A 26650-nucleotide genomic window follows, 5' to 3' on the forward strand; every position below is an offset into this window, starting at 1 on the left:
TGATAAAGTCCCGTAGAGATTTTTGCAATACAATATCGAAAACCCCTTTTGTTTTTTAATTGCTAATCAAGCGGGAGCGACACTATTTTTCACCGTTGCTTGTATACAATATTGTATGTAATATGCGTAAATACAGGGTGTAACAAAAATACAGGTCATAAATTAAGTCACATATTTTGGTATCAAAAATAGTTCGATTGAACCTAACTTACCTTAGTACAAATGTAAACTTAAAAAAGGTTACAACCCTTTGAAATTACAAAATAAAAATCGATTTTTTTCAATAAATCGAACACTGTTTGAGGTTTCTTTTTGAAAACGGACATGTGACATTCTTATGATAGGAACATCTGAAAAAAAAATTATAGTGAAATTTGTGGATCCCATAAAAATTTTATGGGGGTTTTGTTGTCTTAAACCCCCCGAAACTTTTGTGTACGTTCCAATTAAATAATCATTTGGCACAATTAGTTAAGCACAATGTTTTTAAAACTTTCTTGCCTCTTAGTACTTTTTCGAAAAGTTAGTTTTTTGTGAGATATTTTGAATATTTTGTCCTCTCCACCACATATTTGTGTACTGCTAAGTACGATTTTAGAGACTAATAATATGAAAATTTATTTATAAATTACAGTTTGAGGTATACTTTGAACCATATTAAAAAAGAAGCCACATCTCGATAAAAGGTGCCTTATCTGAAAAATATTAAGAGGCAAAAAAGTTTTAAAAACACTGTGTTTAACTAATGGTACAGCAATTATAGTTTAATTGGAACGTACGCAATTATTTGGAGGGTTTAAAGGCACAAAACCCCCCTAAATTTTTTATCTAAACATATTAAAAAAGAAGCCGCATCTCGATTAAAACTGGTTTATCGAAAAAGTACTAAGAGACAAAAAAGTTTTAAAAACATTATGTTTAATTAATGGTACTACAAAAATAATTTAATTGGGACGCCCATAAAAGTTTGGAGGGGTTTAAGGGAACAAAACCCCATAAATTTTTTATGGGCTGTAAAAACTTCAATATAATTTCTTTTTAGGATGTTCATGCCAAAAGAATGCCACATGTCTATTTTCATTAAAAAATCTATAATAGTTTTCGATATATCGGAAAAAATCGATTTTCATTTTGTAACTTCAAAGGGCTGTAACTTTTTTTGTGTGCATATTTGTACTAAGGTACTAAGGTTAGGTTTAATCGAACTATTTTTGCTCCCAGAACATGTGATTTAATTTATGACCTGTATTTTGTTACACCCTGTATATAAAAGAGCAATCAGACGAGAACTTACGCAGCAGGGACAATGAGCATGACTGAAACATCAATTCAATTTTTTTTCACCATCTTGCTTAAAAAGGTTCCCTATTAACAAATTTGCATGTTGCCAGGGTCAAAAACGTGTCAAAAAAAATTTTAAACAATTTTTTTAAACTTAAAATGTTCTCCGATTAAATAAACATGCAACGGTTGAAAATAGTGTCGCTCCCGCTTGATTAGCAATTAAAAAACAAAGGGGTTTTCGATATTGTATTGCAAAAAGCTCTTCGGGATTTCATCAATCGATATTCTCTTAGAGAATCTACGTACCTTGGTATCATTGGAATTTTTGGTGTTTCACATAGTTTTTGAGGGTTAAAAATGGCCGATTTTGCAATTTTTAAAATTTCAATCGCTTATATCTCGAAATCTATCACATTCACAGAAAAGTCACTTAAGGTCTTTTCTATTTGGCCAATTTATTCAAAAAACTTAAAAGAATTTGTCCGATGCAAAAAATTAGTTTTAGGAAAAAACAAAAAACAGACGTTTAAAAAAATTTTTTACTTTTTGATCCTGGTAACATACAAATTTGTTAAGAGGGGATATTTTCAAGCAAGGTGGTGAAAAAAAATTGAATCGAGATATTTTTCCGCACATATACAGTGTGTCCAGAAACTCTACCGACAAACGAAGATAGGAGATTCCTTAGATAATTTTAAGACAATTTAACCCAATTCACCTAGTCCGAAAATGCTTCTTAAGGGAGCTAGAGCTCTTTGAAGATGGCGTCATGAAAATAGTTTTTCATAAATACCTCCAGAACGATTCTATTTAGAAAAACGAAAATTGGTATGCATATTTACTTTTCGGAGATGAATCGATTCCATCGATTGCAAATTTCTAGTACTGGTCATAGGCGTCCGTTTTGGGTAGAGCAGCGGGTATTTTATCGCATAACTTTTTTGTCCTTAACTGTTATGCATTTTTGTCACCGGATTATGAAATTGTGAGGTATTCTAGTACTAAAAGGTACTCTTGCTTTAAGTCGATAGGACACACCGTTTTCTAGAAAAATCGATTTGAAAGTTTTTCGTTTTTAGAATTTGAAAAAAAATTAAAAGAACTTTTCAACAAAAAACGAAGTATTTTACCAACATAAAGTAAGAGTAACTTTTAGTAATCGAATACCTCATAATCTAATAATCTAGTGTCAAAAATGCTCAAAAATTCAAGACAAAAAAGTTATGCTATAAAATAACTGTTGACCTACCCAAAACGGATGCTTATGACCAGTACTAAAAATTCACAATTGATGAAATCGATTTATATCTGGAATATAAATAAATGTACCAGTTTTCGTCTTTCTAAACAGTCTTTTTATTTTTTTTAATTCAAATAGCCAAAAATTTTAAAATGGATTTTTCTAGAAAACGGTGTGTCCTACCGATTTAAAAGAAGAGTACCTTTCAGTACTAGAATACTTTAAAATTTAATAATCCAGTGTCAGAAATGCATGAAAGTTAAAGATAAACAAGTTATGCGATAAAATAACCGTTGACCTACCCAAAACGAACGCCTATGATCGGTACTAGAAATTTGCAATTGATGGATTGATTATATCTTGAAGATAAATACGCGTACCAATTTTTGTTTTTCTAAATATAAGCGTTCTGGAGGTATTTAAGAAAAACTAATTACAAGACGCCATCTTCAAAGAGCTCTAGCTCTCTTAGGATGCATTTTCGGACTTAGTGAATTGAGTGGTTAAATTATCCCAAAATTATCTGAAAAATCTCCTGTCTTCGTTTGTCGGTAGAGTTTCTGGACACCTTGTATTTACGCATGATACATAATATACATGCAACGGTTGCCAATCAAGCGCCCGCATGATTGGCAATTAAAAACAAAGGGATTTTCGATATTGTTTTGCAAAAAACTCTTCCAGATTTCATCAATCGATGTTCAAAGAATATCTTTTTACCTTGGCAACATCGAAATTTTCAGTTTTTCACAGTTTTTGAGGGTTAAAAATGGCCGATATCGCAATTTTTTAATTTTTAATGGCTTATATGTCAAAAACTATCAACTTTCGAGAAAAGTCACTAAAGACCTTTAGTGACCATGTTTGAAATGATCCAAAAAACCTAAAAAACTTTGTTCGGTGCGAAAAAAAAAATTAGGAAAAAAACAAAAAAAAACGTTTAAAAAAATTTTGACCCACTTTTGTTCCTGGCAACATGCAAATTTGTTAAAAGGGGTACTTTTTGAATAAGATTGTGCAAAAAAATTCGAATCGGAATATTTTTCCTAGCGGATGCGCAATTGCTTTCTGGACTAATAAGAAAGGAAGAAACCCTACCTGTTTCCTGCAAAGAGTTCGGAGCCGTATTTAATTATTAACAATTTAATGAAAAAACGAGAGTTTTTCAATTTTTCTGGTCCCTGTTAAAAAGCTAAATACATAGTTTAAATTACAATATATAATTTTTTAGAACATTAAAAAAAATAACAATTTTTGGAAGTTAAAAATCAATTTGTTGCTCCGCAAATTGTAAAATAAGACAAAATCATTATTTTTTGTTAATATCTATTATTAAGTTCGTTATTGGAGTACCTACTTAACAAACGCTCCAAATTGAAAAATAATCCATCAATTTGTATAAAAATTGTTCTATTTGTTTTCTCTAGTTTTTTGCAATGACATTAGTCAGACAATAATGAAGATACATGATAATTCTACGCATATCAAATGAAAGTTTAAGAGTTAAACTATCCGTATTTTGTCAAAACAGGATAAAAAATCAATTATGTGACCAAAAATCTATTTTGAACAATTACTGTTATTTTTAACGTAGAAACATATTATTTTTCCATATTACTTTGTTTAATTATTGTAAACAAATTAGTGGAAATTAAAAAAATAATTCCTACTAGTTATCAAATCGTCCCAGAATAACTATTTATTTCTTTCAAATTTGAGGAAAAATTATCTTCTTGTTTGCAACTTTTTGAAACCTTTCTCTATAGTCTAAGATCCGATATAAGGTCTAACTGCACCGATCTGTTTAATGGAAAAAAATTATTTTATATGTAAATTAGTATGTTAAACATTATAAAAAACAAGGGGTGCCTGATATAATCTTGTTCTGACTATAATTAATTAATAATTAAAAAATGATCTTTTTTTATAAATTTGACTGACGTGTTTAACAAAAAAAAATTAACACTATCGGTAAGTGCAAAGCCTATAGGATATGTAAAAATAGGGGTGCCTGTAAAAAGCCTGTTCTAAATGGGGGTTGCATAATTTTTAAAATTTTACAGCGTCTACTTATGAATAATTAAACATGTGTAAAACTTTGTTATTACTAATTTTACGAAAAAAGTTATTCTTTGTAAAAAGTTCTGCATGATGTAAATCCTATGATTCAACCATCAGATATCAAATTTTGTCAATCTTATGCGAGTTATGTCGAAAAATGTTAATTTCGGTCAAGAGTGACTTCGACCTATCAAAAATTGTTATTATGAAACGGTATTAATAATCAAAATATATGTATTATTGCGCAATTACATCATTATAATTAAAAAAAATTGCAAATTTTTCTGAAATTAGATTCTAAACTTCATTTGTATTTCTTACAAGTAGGATAACTCTAGGATCAATTTTGCGAAAAAAAGCAATTGTTCATAAAGAGCTTTGAATTTTTTAAAACCTAAGGTGCAGCCATCATCAATTTTATAAATTTTATACGGTGTATGTCAAAAAATATGAATTTCGCTCGGGAAAAAAGTTATTCAGCATTAAAAGTATATTGCAATATAGAATTATATCCTGAAAAATGTAATATTCTGAAATATAAAAGTATGAAACAACTCTTGAGCGAAATTCATTGGCAAAAAAGGAAAATCACTGGCAAAAGCTCGCAATATATGTAGGTATTTATATAATTACAAGTACTATGAAATATCCAATAACTTGGAAATATATTTATATTAGATTAATTAAAAAAAAACTGTAAACATTAAATATTGAAATATATTATAATAATATATTTTTCAATACAAATCCTAAAATCGGTCAGGAATTTAGACTTTTTTGAAAACTTTTTTGAAAGGAACGTTCGGTATTTCCATATATTTAGCTGTTGCCTGGAAACGAAAAATATCTATATGGAAATCTTATTTCATTACAGGAATTTCCTGTAAGGAATAGTATACTCTAAAACAAATGAGAAAAAACGACATATTCCTCACGAGCGCAGACATTTGTTGGCACGAGTCGAGGAACTAGGCGAGGGCCGCAAATCAAGCGAGGGAGAAATATGTAATTTTCTCGTGTGTTGTACACTGTACTTTTTCTATGGATGCGGTTTTGTCAAGAGTTCAAACTTCAAAATTTAATAGTTTAGGCGCTTTTAGATATATTATATGCATAAATTGAAATAAAATCATTACATTTCCGACTTACTGTAGCCTTCTTTCTTTAGTTGTAAGTTCAACTTCCTTCTCTTTACCTATTCTTCTCAGTACTTCATTGTCCGTAACTCTATCTACCCAGGAAACCCTCACAATTCTTCTATAGGTCCACATTTCAAAGGCGTTAAGTCGTCTCATTGTCTCCACATTTAACGTCCATGGTCCATAACTTAGGGTTTTGAATAATAAAATTCTTGTACTGAATAAAATATCTTTAATAATTATTTTTTATTTTTTAATTTGAAATTTTTGACAACTGACATTGTTCATTTATATTTACATACTTGAAAAAGATAAACGTTTCAAGTAACTATGTGTTGCTTTCTGGCTGCAATTTATAACGATATTTAAATGTTTATTTATAATGAATAATATATGAGCGCACTTATAACCGACAAAATAACGCAAAAGATTGAAAACATAATATATGTTGTAAGATAAAAAGAGATGAACCTAGTGGAGATGTTAAATTTAGCGATAGTAACTTATAGATTGACATTATATTGATTGTTTTCCACCTTTAGACGTATCGGATGAGTTTGAGAAATGCCACTGTCACAATGACAGTTTTATTTGACATACTCTTCTGATACGTCTAAAGGTGGGAAAAAATCAATATAATGTCAATCTATAAGTAGTCCTGTCGCCAGGGGGGGTACAACGGCCTCGTTTATTCAGATGGACTTACCCAAGTTTTTTTTATGTATTTTGACCCGTAGAACCCGAATTTTTTGGGTAACAGTTGATCCGGATGTCGATAAGATTGTTATAGACCAAGAACTTGAGGAATCAAATAACAGCGATTTTTGGCAAAACAAAACAATATTTTGTATTTTTTGGGTCATTTTAAGCAAAAAATATTTCTACAAGTTTTTTAGTAGGATGCACAGTTTTCGAGATAAACGCGGTTGAACTTTCAAAAAATCGAAAAACTGCAATGTTTAAACCCGAATAACTTTTGATTAAAAAATAAAACAGCAATTCTGCTTAGCGCCTTTGAAAGTTCAAGTCAAATTATGTCGGTTTTGATTATTTGCATTGCTAAAAATTTATTGTGTTATTGTTAAACAAAGCTACAAACAACTAGTGCGTGAGTGATGTTTCTATGATTTCTCATTTAAAATCGAACGAGTAGGTAGAATAGGTACTAGTGCAATCAAGACTATTTCTACGTTACATGCGTTAAAACGCATGTAAAAGCACGGGAAACCCTACGTGTTTATAGCTTTGTTAAACAATAAAAAAATAAATTTTTACCAACGCAAATAATCAAAACCGATATAATTTGACTTAAACTTTCAAATGCGGTAAGCAGACTTGCTATTTTATTTTTTAATCAAAAGTTATTCGGGTTCAAAAATTGCAATTTTTCGATTTTTTTAAAGTTCAACCGCGTTTATCTCGAAAACTGTGCATCCTACGAAAAAACTTGTAGAAATATTTTTTACTTAAAATGGCCCAAAAAATACAAAATATTGTTTTGTTTTGCCAAAAATCGCTGTTATTTGATTCCTCAAGTTCTTGGTCTATAACAATCTTATCGACATCCGGATCAACTGTTACCCAAAAAATTCGTGTTCTACGGGTCAAAATACATAAAAAAAACTTGAGTAAGTCCATCTGAATTAACGAGGCCGTTGTACCCCCCCTGGCGACAGGACTAAAGTAACTATCGCTACATTTAACAACTCTACTAGTTTGGTTCCCTTTTATCTCACAATTTAATATGTTTTCCATCTTTTGCGCTATTTTGCCGGTTATTAGCACGCTCATTACTGTATACATATATTGCGAGTTTTTGGCAGCGATTTTCCCTTTTTGCCAATTTTGCCAAGTTTGCCGATTTTGACAATGAATTTCGCTTAAGAGATTTTTATACCTTTATATATTTCAGAATATTTCAAATTATAAGGATATTCTTCTATATTGCAACATATTTATATTTAATACTGAATAACTCTTCTCCGGAGCGAAATTCAAAATTTTTTTATATACCTCGTATAAAGTATATAAAATTGATGATGGCTACACCTTAGGTTTTAGACAATTCAAAGCTATTTATAAACAATTGCTTTTTTTCGCAAAATTGATAACAAAAGAGTTATCCTACTTGTAAGGAATAAAATTGAAGTTTAGAATATAATTTCTATTCAGAAAAGTTTGCAAATTTTTTTTTAATTATGATGTAATTCCGCACTAAAACATATTTTTTGATTATTAATACCGTTTTATAATAACAATTTTCGAAAAGTCGAAGTCACTCTTGGCCGAAATTAACATTTTTTGACATAACTCGTATAAGATTGACAAAATTTGACATCTGATGATTGAATCATAGGATTTACATCATGCAGAACTTTTTATAAAGAATAACTTTTTTTCGTAAAATTAGTAATAACAAAGTTTTACACATGTTCAATTATCCATAAGTAGACGCTGTAAAATTTTAAAAATTAGGCAAACCCCATTAAGAACAGGCTTTTTACAGGCACCCCTATTTTTACATATCCTATAGGCTTTGCACTTACCGATAGTGTTAATTATTTTTGTCAAACACGTCAGTCAAATTTATAAAAATATGATTTTTTAATTATTAATTAATTATAGTCAGAACAGGATTATATCAGGCACTATTTTTGTCCTCTAAAATTACATGTCCGAAATATTCTGATTTTCTCCTCTTTATGATGTTGATAAGCAGACGTTCTGAATTTATCATTTGTATATCATTTATCTTCATTGGAAGTATGCGAAACCCACGATATCTTTAGGATTAGTCGATACACCACAATTTGGATGCTTCTAACTTATTTATCATTGTGATTTTTAACATCCAAGTCTGACAACTGAAATATTCATCGACAGGCTTAGGTCAAAAAATTTTCAGCTTTTCGAATATGTGAAAATATGTTTTCTATGGACAATATTTTTAGTTATTCTAAATTAATTTAAAAAAATTAAGTATGGCGCTTACCAAGGTCTATGCTTATTTTTTTATCAATAAGATAAGAAAATAATATTATCTTTACTATCATCCATAGCTGATAAAATAAATGTTATATTAGTTTATTTTTCATAGAAAATTATCGGACCTAAAATAAAAACAACAATCCAAATTTAAAAATTTACTTATAGTCCTGTCGCCGGGGGGTACAACGGCCTCCTTTATTCAGATGGACTTACCCAAGTTTTTTTATGTATTTTGACCCGTAGAACACGAATTGTTTGGGTAACAGTTGATCCGGATGTCGATAAAATTGTTGTAAAGAAAGAACTTGAGGAATTACATAACATCAATTTTTCGCCAAACAAAACATTTTTTTGTATTTGTGGGTCATTCTAAGCAAAAAATTTTTCGTGGGATGCACAGTTTTAGAGAGAAACGCGGTTGAACTTTCAAAAAATCGAAAAACTGCAATTTTTGAAGCCGAATAACTTTTGATTAACAAATAAAATAGCAATTCTGCTTACCGCATTTGAAAGTTCAAGAAAAATTATACCGGTTTTGATTATTTGCATTGCTAAAATTATTTTCTTTTTAAATCCATAAGGAAAATTTTCCTGTAGCTGGCTATACACCATTAATTACAACAATTGAAGAAAAAGATCTTATGTGTAAAAGGTATATTAGTTTGAAAACCCCAATAAAGGGCTACATTAAAATACACAACGATTTCGTTTTAAAGAGAGCATCACCAGTGCAAGCTCTACATGCTAAGCCACCAAAAATACATGGGTTAAAACCTTTAAAATGCCGACCAAAGGTCTTACATTGGCATATTATTTATTAAACCCTGGCGATGGGTGAAATTTAAAAGGTATATCTCAAGGCACCATATGACTATACCACCCACGCATGTGGGTGGTTGAGTTGATTTTTCTGTCTTCACAAAGAGAAATCAACTCAACCACCCACATGCTTGTGGTATAGTCACATGGTGCCTTGAGGTATACCTTTTAAATTTCACCCATCGCCAGGGTTTAATAAATAATATGCCAATGTAAGACCTTTCGTCGACATTTTAAGAGTTTTAACCCATGTATTTTTGCTGGCATAGCATGTAGAGCTTGCTTAGAACACTGATGATGCTCTCTTTAGAGCGAAAACGTACCTTTTAGACAGAAGATCTTTTTCTTCATTTTTTTTTTATTTTCTTTTATTGTCAAACGTTGCTATAAACAAATAGTGTTTCCCATGCCCAATGCATGGGAAATGTAGAATACCCAATGTAGAAATTGCCTGCTTGTTAACGCGCCTACTCGTTCGATTTTAAATGAGAAATGCATTGAAAACATCACTCAAGCGCCATGTGTTTATAGATTTGTTTAACAATAAAAAAATTGATTTTTAACAATGCAAATAATCAAAACCGATAGAATTTGACTTGAAATTTCAAATGCGGTAGGCAGAATTGCTACTTTATTTTTAATCAAAAGTTATTCGGGTTAAAAAATTGCAGTTTTTCGATTTTTTGAAAGTTCAACGGCGTATATCTCGAAAACTATGCATCCTACGAAAAAACTTCGAAGAAGAACATTTTTTGCTTAGAATGACCCAAGAAATACAAAAAAAATGTTTTGTTTTGCGAGAAATGTCTGTTATGTAATTCCTCAGGTTCTTTGTTTACGACAATCTTATCGACATCCGGATCAACTGTTACCCAAAAAATTCGTGTTCTAGGGGCCAAGTATTTCAATACATAAAAAAACTTAAGTATACCCATCTGAATAAAGAAGGCCGTTGTACTCCCCTGGCGACAGGACTATTACTACTTTAGATTCAAACAAACACATTCCTAATATTACAAGTTTCAAATATTATCATAAATACTTAAATTTTAATTACGCTTATCTGAATACTTATAGTTCACACCTAGTAGATATATAACTCTCTAAAATACCTAAGTCGTGATATATGACATGCTCTTCTTCTTAGTTAACCCATTAACGCCCAAGTTTTTTTTTATTTAAAAATCTTTACTTATAGGGTTAATTTGATGAAAATGTTAATAATTTAATCCACAAAAACAAGTGTTTCGGTTTCCAGTCATTTTTAAAAAAATTATATGGTGTTACCATATGGTAACGCTGGGCGCTTAAGGAATTTTTAGTAGCGCTGAAACCAAAATTTTTAATTTTGTTTTAAATATTTATTTGAGAATATTTTCATCGCCTGGTGTGGTATCCTATAAAACAATTAACACACAAACCAACGTTGCATTTTTTACACATTGTTCGTCCAGATGTTGTACATCTCTTTCCAGCACATCGCCTTCTACTGCTTGATGTAACAAATGGTCGAAGCGATCAAAACGAAGATCTGGCAAGTTCTGTCTATGTAGACTAGGTCTTCCTGTATATAAGGGACGACTTCCATATCTTGCGAGAAGAACTTGGGCCAATTCTCTCCTAAACGATAGCAAGGATATATTTTTATTATTTTTTTACATAAATGCCATGGATTATGGACCGCAACATCCAACAACCATGTTACAATTTGCCAGTACCATTTTTTACTGCAAATTGCTACTAGGTAGGTTGAAACACATTGATCCATCCAGTCGGTACCCACCATATTTTGTTGTATTCAGCAATATAGTGAGGCCGACTTACTTGAATGTGGCCTTTTTCTTCATGAGAAAATCTTTTTACCGTGTCCAATGCTGAACCATCACAACTCATAGATGCTATTGTAACAACAGAGTTATCTTTTTATCGCACCAGTAACACTATCACTTCTGCTAACTAAAATCCACGACTGAAAAAAAAATAAGATTATGACTCCGTAAGCGCCCACCGCAACCATATGGTAACGGCCTACTTTGACTATTCCTACCGAATTCACTACATTTAAATGTTGATAAAATACAACAATTTATAATAAGTTGGGGTATAATAAACTTAGTTTTTTTTTAATTTGCAAATGTAGTTGCTAGAAGACTATCAAAAATTGATTATGCAAAACGGATGTCCATCTTTTTCTATAAATTTAAACCACACTGTCATATGATTATCTCTCGACGGTTGAGAAAAGGCTAAAATACGAATCCGTTACATTTTATGGGTGCCTGAAGTATTCCTAGAAACGATAGTTCTCAAAATATGTGGCTGACTAATTCCATGGGCAAACCGCAGAATTTTTAAAAATCATGTGTTTTACGTTACCATGTGGTAACGCTGGGCGCTAATGGGTTATGCCGAATCGTGTTAATCTCTGTCACTTGGCCATACGACCTTTGTCTCAAACACACCTTTTTTCAATAAACTCCAATAAGTCCTGTTGCCTCAACTAAGGCTAACAATTTTCTCATTGGTAGTTTAAGAGTCGCTTCTGGTTAAATGCTCAGCGAACCAGTGAATTCCTGCCTCATATCAGTAATGGCACATACCAGCACGTTGTAATGGCATAGGATGTGTATAGCAATCTCTTCTGCCACTTAGATATGTGGTGGGATAGATGGGATAGGTGGGATATCTTATACATTTGGAAAATTTTCGATTGCATTTTTAATCCACTTTCACCTGATAAGACATACTATACATTTACCAGAGAACGGCAGTTCTCGTCTTATTAAACGTTTAAGACAGGGATACAAACCGAAGACTAGCCTTTGCAAAAATAAGAAGGGTGAAATCATTAGCGATATGGACGAAACTAAGATAACCTGGATGACATATTTTAAGGAAGTATTAAACAAAGGGGCACAACCACCATTACAACAACAGAGACAGCAGCAGGCACGGCAGGAGGTACAACAACAAGAGCTGGGGGAAGATAGAGAAGAAAATGAATTAACTAGACCCCCAACGCTAGAGGAGGTCCAAACGGCAATCCACACACAAAAAAGCCATAAAGCACCGGGAATAGATAAAATACCGGCAGAACTACTCAAGCAAGGAGGAAGGAATTTGACACAACAGATGTACCTATTAATACGAGAGATATGGATAGAAGAAGAAATCCCCCAACAATGGAAGAAAAGTATAACCTGCCCTATTTATAAAAAAGGAGACAAACTGTTGTGTCAGAATTATAGAGGCATCTCTTTACTTTGTTCGGGATACAAAATATTCACAAACATCCTTAATCGAAGACTTCAACCTCTCACGGAAAAAATCATCGGGGAATATCAAGCAGGGTTTAGGCAAAATAGATCTACCATTGACCAACTATTTACAGTTAAACAAATACTAGCCAAAGCATGGGAATATGAGATGGACGTTTACAATCTCTTTGTAGATTTTAAACAAGCCTATGATTCAATAGATAGAACAATTCTAGCTAATATATTGGAAGAGTTTGGCATACCATCAAAATTAATACGACTAGTGCAAATGACAATGACAGAAACAGAAGCACAGGTTTGTATTCAAGGACAGATCACTGATGCGTTTACGATAACGCAAGGACTGAAACAAGGCGACGGACTGGCTCCAACGCTTTTTAATCTTGTTCTTGGATATGTAATTAGACGGTTGACGGTGAGCGGAAATAACAGACTTACAAACAAATCTACCCAATTAGCAGCATACGCAGATGATATAAACATAATGAGCAGAACAATGAATGCAGCGGAAGAAACCTACGTTGAGTTGAAACAGAGTGCAGAAGCAGTAGGGCTAGCAATAAATACAAATAAAACAAAACTACTCATACAAACCAGATCAAATAGACCGGCGCAACAACACTTTATTGACGATATAGAACATGTAAATAGATTCACGTACCTAGGAATGGATCTGGTTGCAAGCAATGAAGAAGAACCGGAAATAAATAGAAGGCTTGTGCTGGCAAATAAAGCCTATTTCGCGATGGGCCACATATTCAAATCGCGAGACGTACACCGGAAAACAAAACTCCGGGTTTATAAAACAATAATCAGGCCCATAGTAAGTTATGGCTGCGAAACATGGGTGGTGACACAGAAATCTGCAATGCATTAGATGTGTTTGAAAGAAAAGTATTACGTAGGATACTGAGCCCAATAAGGGAAAATAACAACTGGCGAATTAGGTATAATAGAGAAATATACGAGCAATATAGCGAACCAACTCTAGCACAATACACTAAACTGCAGAGATTACGGTGGGCAGGGCACGTGGTCCGCATGCATGAAAATAGAGTCCCCAGAAAATTGCTGAATGTAAGAATGCAGGGAAGAAGACCTGTTGGAAGACCTAAAAAGAGATGGGAAGACGAAGTCGATGAGGATGCCAGGAACTTCCTGGGAACGCATTCATGGAAAAAAAACAGCGGTAAATCGAAATGATTGGAGAAGCTTGTTGAAGGAGGCCAAGGCTCGATTTGGGCTGTAGTGCCATTGGATGGAAGGCAGTTCTCGTCAGTGGCGCACAACCCCAACAACAATACCCCTACAAGCGACACTATATTATATATACACGAAATTTTCAATTTTCTAAATCTGACTGAACTGAAAATTGGACCAAATCCCATCTAAAAGTTTAGGAAAAGACTCACCCATCTATATGTCAACTCTCAATTTTGGTCCAAGGCTGTGGATTTTACGGCCCTTCCCATTTAGGGTCTGTTTTTCGTTCTCGTCCCCAAAACTCCCAAAAATTTCAAAAATTTAAGTCCGACCTTTACGATTTCTGATAGTACTGATCATTACCTTTCCAACGGATGTATAGTTTTAAAAGTCGGTTAAACTGTTCAAAAGTTACCGAGCTCAGAAATATGACCCAATTTTTATTTAAAAAGGGGAAATGTTTGTGGATATGTTTGTATGTATGTATGTATGTATTTTATTTTCCATCAAAATGAAAATACATTATCGCGCCACGTAATATTCATATCAGCTCTTTTGTATTAGTACCCTGGGCTAATTAGCAAAATACAAGGAAAAGTTATTTACCAGCAATTTTATTGCTGGAATCGAATCTTATTATTGTATGTATTAATAATATAGGTATGCAAAGTCCGCAGATAGTGTGCTACTTTTTTTATAAACAAAATGGCGCCCGAAAATCGTGTTTTTTTCAATCTTTGCTCTATAACTCCAAAGATTTAAACTTTACACCAAAAACACTCAAATAAAAATTCACCGCAATTAAATTATGCATCGAGTCGTGTTTTTTCCGATTCACTTCGACGAAAACTTTCCCCGGAAAAAGCGGGTTTTTCCAACAAAATCTTTAATTTTCAACTAAAATTTTAGATAAGTAATTGTTAATCAATAATTAAATAACTTGGTAATGTAAAAGCCCTTTTTATATAGATTATAATTCCAGAAGCCGATGGAAATTGAATGAACAGTTTAGCAAAAATTGAATTGTTAATTAAAAATTTACGGACGCTATAATAACGACAATAATTATGATGCATAAGAATAACTATGATTTTTTCATAAAAAGACACTATACCTATCTAATTTACTTTACAGAATTAAAATTGGACTATTTAAGCGGCCTCAGGAATATTTTAAAATTATAAAGATTTTTTTGGGTATAAATAAATAGAATATCTCGGGAAATATTAAACTAAATTAAATTGTGAAAACGGTATTCGAGCAACAGCGACAGGACGCTTCTTTTAAAAGAAAAAACGATTAATTATGACGAGTAGTTCCTGAGATACAATCGGTCAAAATTGACCGGAATTTACAGCAAAGATATAAACAATAGGATCATAATTTTCAAAGCATCACCTTTTTATTTTTGTCCTCTTTCTCCATACCAATTTTCATATCTATAAAATACTCATAACATATATTATTATAATAAAAACTATCGATAATACGTGTGAAAATTGCAAAAATAGCAAAATTCCAATCAAAAATTAGGTTGGAGAAAATGTAACCCTCAAAGATCAAAATCGGTATACGTTAAAAAAAAATGCATTTTCTCGGCTTCTCATGAAGCAATTTCCTTCATTCTTTTTTTGTTCCCTAATAACTCGAGTAGAGCCATCGAACTAACTCATTATTAAATGTCAAGCTTGCTTTTGTTTTGTTCTAATAGATTAATTTATTTAAAAGAACAGAAAACTACATATTTTTTCCAGTTGTAGGCTTTTTTTTAGATAAACTTACTACAAGTGTACTTTTTAAAGTTAAAACATAAATATTCTTATTTGAAAGCTGTATAATTATTTAAACAATTTCTATTTAAACAAATTAAAATTTTGTGTTGTAATAAATAAATTAATTTATTATAATAAAACAAAAGCAAGTTTGACATTTAATAATGCGTTAGTTCGGTAGCTCTACTCGAGTTACGTGGGAACAAATAAAGAATGAAGGAAATTGCTCCATGGGAAGCCGAGAAAATGCATTTTTTACGTATACCGATTTTGAACTTTGAGGGTTACATTTTCTCCAACCTAATTTTTGATTGTAATTTTGCTATTTTTGGCAATTTTCACAAGTATTATCGATAGTTTTTATTATAATAATATATGTTATGAGCATTTTAAGGATATGAAAATTGGTGTGGAGAAATAGGACAAAAATAAAAAGGTGACGGTTTGAAAATTATGATCCTATTATTTATATCTTTGCCGTAAATTCCGGTCAAATTTGACCAGTTGTATCTCAGGAACTACTCATCATAATTAAACGTTTTTTATTTCAAAAGAAGCCTCCTGCTGCTGTTTTTCGAAAACCGATTTTAAAATTTAATTTAGTTTAATATTTCCCGAGATATTCTACTTCCTTATAAGCCAAAAAATTCTTTATAATTTTAAAATATTCTTGAGGCCGCTTAAATAGTCCAATTTCAATTCTGTAGAGTACATTAGATAGGTATAGCGTCTTTTTATGAAAAAATCATAGTTATTCTTATGCATCAAAATTATTGTCGTTATTATAGCGACTGTAAATTTTTAATTAACAATTCAATTGTTGCTAAATTGTTCATTCAATTTCCATCGAATTCTGGAATTATAATGCGTACGAAAAGGGCTTTTACTTTACCAAGTTATTTAATTATTGATTAACAATTACTTATCTAAAAGTTTAGTTGAAAATTAAAGATTTTGTTGGAAAAACCCGCTTTTTCCGGGGAAAGTTTTCGTCGAAGTAAATCGGAAAAAACACGTCTCTATGCAGAATTTAATTGCGGTAAATTTTTATTTAAGTATTTTTGGTGTAAATTTAAAATATTTGGAGTTATAGAGCAAAAATTGAAAAAACCACGATTTTCGGGCGCATTTTGTTTATAAAAAAAGTAGCACACTATTTGAGGACTTTGCATACCTATATTATTAATACATACAATAATAAGATTCGATTCCAGCAATAAAATTGCTGGTAAATAGCTTTTCCCAAAAATGGCCTATTCTCCGATAATCAGCCCAGACTATTAGCTGGAATATTGTGTGCGCCACTCATTTTTACGGCGTATAGCGGTTTTTTACTCTTGTTACTAATTACTGTGAAAATTTTTTGCTCAATTAGAAATCCAATGAAATCAATTAATTTGTGGTCATCTGATTGAATACAACCAATAAATCAACATTATACTGAAAACAGATCCCATGGGCTGTTTTCACTCAATCATGTAGCTATGGATACCTACATTTCGTTTCATTTCGATTTTGACATTTCAAATATTCAATATTTAAAAATGTCACTCAATAAATCCCAACTCAATAAAGCCGTACTTGAACATTGACGAAGAACATCATAATAAAATTATTAACAGCATGCGTAGTGGAAATACATCTTCATCAGTTATAGAAACTAACATGTCTGGATCTTCATTAAATTTTTCTAATTGTTCCTTTGTTAATTGCACATTTAAATAAATTGTTTCTGCTCTGTATTTTTTTTTCATAACCACCAAAAAATTTTCTATCCGAATAACCCTCGAACATTGATAAATGCTCAAAAATTTTTTAACAACTTTCTCAAGCTTGTTGCTTACAGGCAACAGACCTCCGCCTACGGCGTCGGTCTGTTTCCAAGCAACAAGCTTTCGAAATCTGTTATAAAATTTTTTCGAACAATTATCAATGTCCTTGGGTTATTACTACTGAAAATAAATTGTTTATTTGACATCACAAGTGCATTTATAAACAGAACACTCAGTAACATTTTATTATGAGACTAGTATCTCACAGTTTTTTTTTTATAAAAAAAAAATAAAATAAACAATTTAAAAAATAGGAAACATCGACGAAAGAAAACTTACTACCAGAATAAATTTTACAAAAATATTTACATTATAATAAATATAAAAACAACAATAACTAACAACGTATTAACCAGAATTAATTTTACAAAAATATATCTGGACAACGAACATGAAAAGACAAATGATCATAAAAGAAACAGACATGAAAAAAAATTAAAGAAGCAGCCCCCATCCTACTTATCAGAGAAAAAGTTGTAGCAAACTCATAAGCAGAATGTATTAGATTTTGGTTGCCAATACTACAAGAAGAAGTCAACAACAAAAATATACCAACAATATTGAATAGGAAAATCTGAGAAACATCACCTACAATCATACACAATACATATGCAACACACAATATACAAACACAATACCGAACACATAACATAGATATATAACATAACATAGAATACCGAACACATAATCATAGACACAAAATCGCATAAAGCACATAAAAATAATGCAGAGACACCGAACAATCAGAATTTAATGTTTCATACGGCAAAAATCAACCCTCAGATATATTCAGCCAAAACACATGGTTGTTGCCTACAAAACATCAATAGGGAACTTGCATAAAATGTTAAATTCGAAAAAAATGTTATAAATAACAACAGAACATAATTTAAAACCCATATCAAAAATGAAAAAGTTTTGTTTGTCTTTCGTTTGGCCCCTAAAGACGATTAAAAATTCAACTTATACCAGCCAGCCCAAAAGGCGTCGTGACGTCACGGGGTTATATATTTACATTCTTAAACAAAATTGTATATAATTTTAAATTAGACATCATAAACGTCAGTAGAAAATACAGTTATGTGACGTTACAAGTGTTTTTGATCGTTTGAACTATTCATAGAAAACTTGTACTTTTACAAAATGGTTTTATTTTTCATAGTAAACCTTCTTTCCTTTCCTTCAAAAACTCTATCAAACTCCAATCTCAACAAACTTGTATAGGTATATTATTACAAACGACATACGATAAATGTCATTAGAATATAAATATTTTTCTTTTATTACGCGACGACGAGCTGGCCAAATACCCAAGTAGGTGAAGGCCAATAAACTAAAGAAGAAGAAGAATATACCTAAATATAACCATAAACGGAACCATATAGTTAAACTCTGTGACGTCACGGCTCGTTTGAACTATTTTAGGATACAGAAAACTTTAAATTTGTACTTCTAAGTTATTATGAGTTTTTGAAGCGTGAAATTTTGGAAATCTCATTTTTATACAAAACTGAACATTATTATGTAATAAAAAATGTGCAAGTTCCCTATTTTGAAACGACATAATCTTTTAATAACTTTGGTGAATATACCCTCTTGATACAGTTCCTAAAATAAACATTAAATGTTTTAGTTAAAAATGTAATTATAAGTACAATCAATTGTGGCTTATTCCCATGTAAACACTTCTTCTTCTTCTTCTTCTTGTGGTACTGTCTCCTTGAGTGGGGTCAGCGACTACACTGGCTAATCAGTCTCTGTCCAATGCGGCTCTTAACAAAGATGTTGATTCAAAGTCGGTCCAGTCTCTGATATTTGAAAGCCATGAAATCTGCCGCTGACCGGGACCTCGTTTTCATTCAATCTTCCCCTGGAGGATCAGTTGCGCGAGGGAGTACTTTTGGTTTCTCATTATTTGTGCTAGGTATCTAACTTTTCTAACTTTAATGATCTTTAGCAGCTCTCTATCTGTACCTATTCTCTTCAGTACATTCTTGTTGTTGGTGTGTGTTAGCGGTCCTGGACCAAGGTATTTTCAAGATCTTTCTATAAAGCCAGAGTTCAGTGGCTTCTAACTTGTTCTTCATCGTTATGTTGAGCGTCCAGGTCTCCGTTCCATACAATGGTATTGACCATATATAGCAATGCAGAACAGACATCTAAGTTTGATATTAATGATACTGTTACAAAATAAGTTTTTTACTTTGATAAAAACTTATATATCGATAATTTCCACCTCTACTAATTTCATCCCTTTTTATTTCATAACTTATAATGTTTTCCATCTTTTGCGTTATTTTGCCGGTTATTAGCGCGCTCATCACTATATATTATATTACGCTATTTGAATCCTGACTGGTAGATAAGTTAAAATATCATTTACAAATTACAGGAATATTAAATAATTTTTAAAGTATGAATTATTAAAAAAAAATTAACAACATATAAGTCACTTTATATCAAACAGTTGTTTGTGCTGTTTCTAAAGAGCACCAAAAACAAAGGACACGGCACACATTTTAAATAAAAAATCATAAAAAAGTAATGTCACTCAAATACAATAAAATTTACATTAATAGATTCGTCTCAAAATTACAATGATTTTGTGTCATTGCGCCAACTCTGAATTTTAATTAACAAGGGCGTAAATTGTAATTAAATTTTATCGAAATTACATTTTTGAAGTTCATAAAACTGTCATTGATAAATACTATTAGTCTAATGGCCATTGAAAATTGTTTCCCAGCGTGAGCAAAGCCGATTAGACGAATAATATACTGTTTTGTCACTGACCAAATTATACCTAATTTATTATCGATAAGACAAGATTAAACCTCTTGAAGAAAGATTTACGAACTGGTAATTTACAACATCTTTTTCTCTCTTTGACTTACGTACACTCTCATTTTATTTTAGATTTATTTATATCAATTTACGCCCTAATTAAGCAAAATTCAGAGTTTAAACACTGATATGAAATTATTATAATTTCGAGACAAATATATTCATGTGAATTTTATTTCATTTGATTGACATTATTTTCCACAAGACGTGTGCGGTGCCTTTAAAAACTATAAGCCCATTATTCTCACATCTACATTTTGGCATTTATCCGTTGTTAAATAATGCGGGTTCAGTTGATAACAACTGTAAAGCTCTCAATGCGTCTGATTCGTTAAAATGTAATTAATGTCATAGTTATTATTATAATATGATTAATATTTATCAATAAGTTATTGATAACTTTAAGTGCCATTGTCAACGAAAAATAATAAATAGTAGTCAACAAATACTGGTACAGTATCTTAGGGAAATAATTGTGTAAATTAAAAAATCGAATTCAGTTTTACAAAATAACAGACACAACCTTTTGAACTTGCGCGCCGCGACAAGGTCAGCTAGCTTTTAATCAAACCAAAAACGTGTATATAAATATGTGAGACATATTAAAACGTATTATTTACAATGCACAACATGGATAGTAAGTTGCCAAGGGTTAAACTCAACCAATCGTCAGTGATAGACGTGGATAAAGTGAATTCAAACAGTTCTGCAGCTCAACTTGTATACCATACCAGAGATGTTTTCAAATCAGGCAAAACACTTTCGATATCATTTAGAAAAAAGCAGCTGAAAGGGCTTTTAGACTTTTTAACTAACGAAGAGGAAATTATTTGCAAAGCTTTATACGATGATCTTAGAAAGCCTCGTCAGGAATGTCTGATAGGAGAAATTGAAATAGTTAAGGCTGAGATAAAAACTACTTTAAAAAATTTGGATAGTTGGGCTAAACCACACAAAGTTAAAGCGTCTGTAGTGAATTTTTTTGATGATCTTTTGATTGCAAGTGATCCTTACGGTGTAGTTTTGGTTATTGGTGCTTGGAATTATCCGATTTTTGTTCTGTTTCAACCTGTTGTTGGTAAGTAATCTTTTTATTAAATCAGACTTACTTTTATTGATGTGCTTATATTAATTTTATCAGCAAATATTAAAATAAGAGCTACATGACAAATATGTACACAAAGATAATATCGTGTAAAATATTTTCAAATCGTTCGAATTTATTATAATTTTTTTTTTAATTATTCATGATTTATTTTGAATTTGAATGTTTATGATTTAATTTTACGTTCGAACCCCTCTCTAATGTACCGAAATCGTGACATCTGACTAGCTAGTCCTTGTTTGTCACTTGTACCAGAAAAAAAACTGGGATTTTACCGTGTAATTTAAAACTATGTATAATATATTTCACGAGATTTCGACTATTTGGGATTAGGTACAAGAGCTTTGAGTTACAAGGCATGCTGTGCTGAGAAAGTTAATAGTAAATTCTCTCAATATTTAAAGCACTGGCGAAGACAAGCAAAAATGAGGTTTTAACTGAAAGTGTCTTTTACATTTATTTCCAGAAATATACAAATATTACGGCAAAATATAATAAAATTATAAATTTTATTGTTTCTTAATTTTACTGATAAAACAATAACAATGAATATCAAAACTTTTCTTAACGAGAAAATTTATTTATTTTTTTATTTATTTATTTATTTAGTAACCAAATAACAGTACTGGACCAATTACAATCTGGGTTAGTGTATTAAGCGTATTAGTAAATTTACCGTTTATAGATCATAAACATAACAACAAAACAGTATAAAATACATAGACTACATAAACGCCGTTTATATGTAAGTGTGTGAAAAAACTCAAAATGAGAAAAACACACTCACATACGAACAACGACGAACAAAAACTTATAAAGTAATTAAAGAAAAACAGAAAATACATAGTATGTAAAACAATTAAATACAAAAATACAGAATAAATATATAATATAACAGCAAGATGTTAAAAAGTGACTGGTTGCAACCTAATATCGTTAGCAGTATTCTTAATGATGCGTAAATTAGAATTGAAGATGTCAAAGAGATCAGAGTTCGCATTGTAGTGAGCTTGCATTTGTACTAGAGGTGACTGCACCAAAATATTTGATCTGGCTCTGTTAACATAAAACGTTTGTGAAGTACGAGAAGCAACACGTGGTACGTGGAGATTAAGAAGTTGCAATAACTCAGGAGTATTTACTTGATTGTTAATAATTAGAAAATGAAAACACATTACCTTACGCCAGTCAATGAGGAGCAAGAATAGGATATTACCTCCGAATTCTATCCTACTTCATGGATTTTAATGAAATTTTGTAAATATCCTCTACTTATCTCCTAATTCCAAATCTACCCTATGCAGATGTGTTCTTTTATCTTGGGGGTGGTTCCACCCCTTCTCAGGAGTGAACATTTCTTTGGTTTAAATAACCACGGAATTCGCTAGAGAACCTAATTCTAAGTAAAAACTCTTCTATAATGGTTTTTTGAAAACTTAATACTTTTTGAGTTATTCGTGGTTGAAATTTCTTCTTAAAATACATCAATTTTTTGTAGCATATCTCGCTGAGTTTGAATGTAATTGACATTTAATATTGCTCATTTTAAATACATTTTCAAGAACTACAAAAGTTATTAGTATCATTATACACCTAAAATCGACCGTTTCTCTGTTATTTCAAGTTAAATACACCGATTTGACCATGCACCAAAAAAACAAACTCTTCTCACCTACCATATCCCTTTTTGTAGGTATTATAACTAGAAGATTTATGAAGGAACGAATCTCTTTGTTTTTTTTATAAGGTTCAAAAATATTTTGTATATTTTTTCTGTTAGATGCATAGTTTTTAAGGTATTCACAAAAATCCGTCCGAAAAGGTGTAATTTTTCAATGAAAATGGTCAATTTTCAACCACGAATAACTCAAAAAGTATTGAGTTTTCAAAAAATAATTATAGAACAGTTTTTGCTTAGAATTAGGTTCTCTAGCCTCTTCTGTGGCTATTTTAACCAAAAAATTTTCACCCCAGAAGAGGGGTGGAAACCACCCCAAGATAAAAGCGCACATCGTCATAGGGTAGACTTTGTTTCTTAAGCTATTCCCTGGTTACTGTAAAAATATCAAATAAATCGATGTAGTAGGATGGAATTCGGGGCCAAATACCCTCATTAACTGCCCTATACGGTGTACTCAAGAACTAGATCCATTCTCTAAACCTTAAGCAATGTCGTTGGTATCTTTATTTGGATAGTAAATGATGACATTATTAATTGCTTCACTGTGATTTTCACACATCCAACATTCTTCTATTAACTTTTCAAATTTCCTCACACGTTTTTCCCAAATTTTAGGAGTAGCAGTAATCAATGCTTCTTGCATGTTTCCAAAATTTTGCGTCACTGTAACCGTTACGTTTATTATAGCTATCATAGTAAGTTTTAAACATTCCTCAAATATGTTCAATAGGATTGAATTCATAATAGTAAGGCGCTCTTTTAACACATTTTGTCGAAAACAATGTGTAATCTCGTTAGGTACTATAATTTTTTTGGTTCTTCATTTTTTCTTTTGATTAATCGTAGTATTTACAACTTGAAGGAATCTTGAGAAAATGAAATATTTTCAGTCGTTAACCATTATTTTTTAACATTATATTAAAGTTTTTTAAAAACTCGGATACCTTATGGACTCTTTCACACAAGACTTTTCTACTACTGTCTTCCATTTGGTCCTAAACGCAACCTGTTTGAAAACTATATAGAGACTTACCCTGGAAAATTCGAATTTATTTCTCATTTTTAATTTTTTTAACAACGTCTCTACAGAAATATTTTCTTTCATTTTGCGTTTTAGATAAAATATATTATAATGCCCCGAATTAAAAGAACTCAGAAATATCTTTAGTCTTAGAATGTGATCTAGGTTTATATAGTGCGACCTCCACTTCAATGTTTAAATTTTTCTGTTTTTCAAAACTGGCTTAAGCTTTGTCTCACTTATATAATACACTAAGCGTCAAAATTAACGCACCACCTTACCTTAAAAATGGGATATTTTTAAAGTCTTATATATCCTAAACCTCTTGTCCGATTTTAATGATTCTTTTAATATGGTATAGATTTATTCTTCAACAATATCGTTATAATAATATTGTTGCTAAACAGATAAGTGTTATTGTATACCGGGTGTAACAATGATAGTGTGTTTTCCTCAAAGTTTGAAACACCATGTGGAATATTCTAGCGTATATAAAATATTGAAATTAAAACTCAATTATAATTATCTATAATTACTATCTTAACATTCTATTTTAACATTTTGCTTTTTGATTAATTCGCTTATGTTGGATAATAAAAAAGTTAGGTACTTTAACTACTAGCAACGTTTTTCATAAATACAGGGTGTTTATAAATAAGTGCGACAAACTTTAAGGGGTAATTCTGCATGAAAAAATAATGACCGTTTGCTTTATAAACATATATCTGCAAATGCTTCGTTTCCAAGATACGGGATGTTTAATTTTTTCTTACAAACTGAGGATTTATTTATTGCTCTAAAACCGGTTGAGATATGCAAATGAAATTTGGTAGGTTTTAAGAGGTAGTTATTGGGCTTTTTTTGGCATACAATTAAGAATTTTATATTCACCACTGGCGTGCATACGGGTAATATGGCCCGTATGCACGCCAATGATGAATATAAAATTCTTAGTTGTACGTCAAAAAATGCGCAATAACTACCTCTTAAAACAGTCTAAATTTCATTCGCATATCTCAACCGGTTTTAGAGCAATAAACAAATCGTCAGTTTGTAAGAAAAATTCAACATCCCGTATCTCGGAAACGAAGCATTTGCGGACAAATGGTCATTATTTTTTCATGCAGAATTACCCCTTAAAGTGTGTCGCACTTATTTAGAAACACCCTGTATTGACGAAGAACTTTGCTAGTTGTTAAAGTATCCAACTTTTTTATTATCCAAAATAATCAAATAAATCGAAAAGCGAAATGTTAAGAAAGCCCAAGGCTACAGTTGAGTTTTAATTTCAATGTTTTATATAAGCTAGAATATTCCACAGGATGTTCCAAACTTTGAGGAAAAAACACACTATCATTATTACACCCGGTATACAATGATAGTTATCTGTTTAGCAACAATATTATTACACCGATATTCTTGAAGAATAAAGCTATAACATATTAAAAAAATCACTAAAATAAGACAACAGGTTTAGGAAATATGAGACATTCAAAATGTCCCATTTTTAAGGTGGTGCGTTAATTTTGACGCTTAGTGTATAATGCATCACACCCATGTTTATGTATGTATTGAACTGGTTACAAATGGCCATCATTGTCTAAAACACTTCTCGCCATCTTCGTTGTCAATAAACAAAAAACTTTTTCCAATCACATAACTACTATGAGAAATTTATCAGGGTACCATTACTTTGCAAACATTTTGGGAGTATCGCTAAAATAAGGCATATCAGTTCCTCCGAATGGTCAAGAACCCAAATACATACAAGCTGTGAGATATCAAATAAATATCTACTCTTAAGGTGATAGAACCTTTCGGCTCCAATGCCATTTAAATGTATTCACGTTTTTCCAATCCTGAAAAACTAATAAATATTTTAAACGCAGAATGAAAGACTAAATTATTACCGACAGCCGAAAGTCCCCTAGAATAAATAAAAAGTTTATTTTGAATGAAATATTTGAAATTAAAAATAATACTAAATTTTCCCTTATTTTTTCACCCCTGTAACTTAAAATTAAAATAAACATTATAGAAGTTTTCAGGGGCTTTCAGTCCTCGGTAATAATGTAGTGTTTTCTTCTGCGCTTAATTTTTTCAAAAATATTTATAAGTTTCTTCAGGATTAAAAAAATTGAATACATTTAAATAGCATTGGAGCCAAAAGTTTGCGCCTATCACCTTAAGTTAATCTCTCAAAGCTCACTGATTAGAACCATATTAAGTTCTTGATTTTAACTGATCTGGTTGTAAAAAATATTTAGCACATAAATTGAAAATCAATTATATTATATGTCTGAAACATTGTCAGTAATATAGTACATTCTTTCACGGTTTTTGCTGTAAATTTTAAAGAACCGCTTGGATTGACATGAAATTT

At 31.2% G+C, this 26650-nt stretch overlaps 2 protein-coding genes across 4 annotated transcripts in view; one reads left to right on the top strand and one right to left on the bottom strand.

Moving 5' to 3' along the window:
• Positions 1–26650, bottom strand: part of LOC114329602 (synaptotagmin-15-like) — a 465421-nt gene that overhangs the window by 106636 nt on the left and 332135 nt on the right. The gene's annotated exons all lie outside the window — the stretch shown is intronic.
• The window catches only part of LOC114329601 (aldehyde dehydrogenase, dimeric NADP-preferring), a 118886-nt gene that overhangs the window by 12736 nt on the left and 79500 nt on the right, over positions 1–26650 (top strand). Inside the window, exon 1 of one of the 3 annotated variants that reach the window (XM_028278769.2) lies at positions 20886–21538. The exons of the other annotated variants lie outside the window; for them this stretch is intronic. Within the exon in view, the coding sequence (XP_028134570.2) occupies positions 21082–21538 (457 nt within the window). The 5' untranslated portion in view covers positions 20886–21081. Of the gene's footprint in view, positions 1–20885; positions 21539–26650 lie in introns of those variants that run through there. 3 annotated transcript variants of the gene reach the window in all.

The sequence above is a fragment of the Diabrotica virgifera genome, chromosome 7 (genome assembly GCF_917563875.1).
Source record: "Diabrotica virgifera virgifera chromosome 7, PGI_DIABVI_V3a".
Lineage (NCBI taxonomy): Eukaryota > Metazoa > Arthropoda > Insecta > Coleoptera > Chrysomelidae > Diabrotica > Diabrotica virgifera.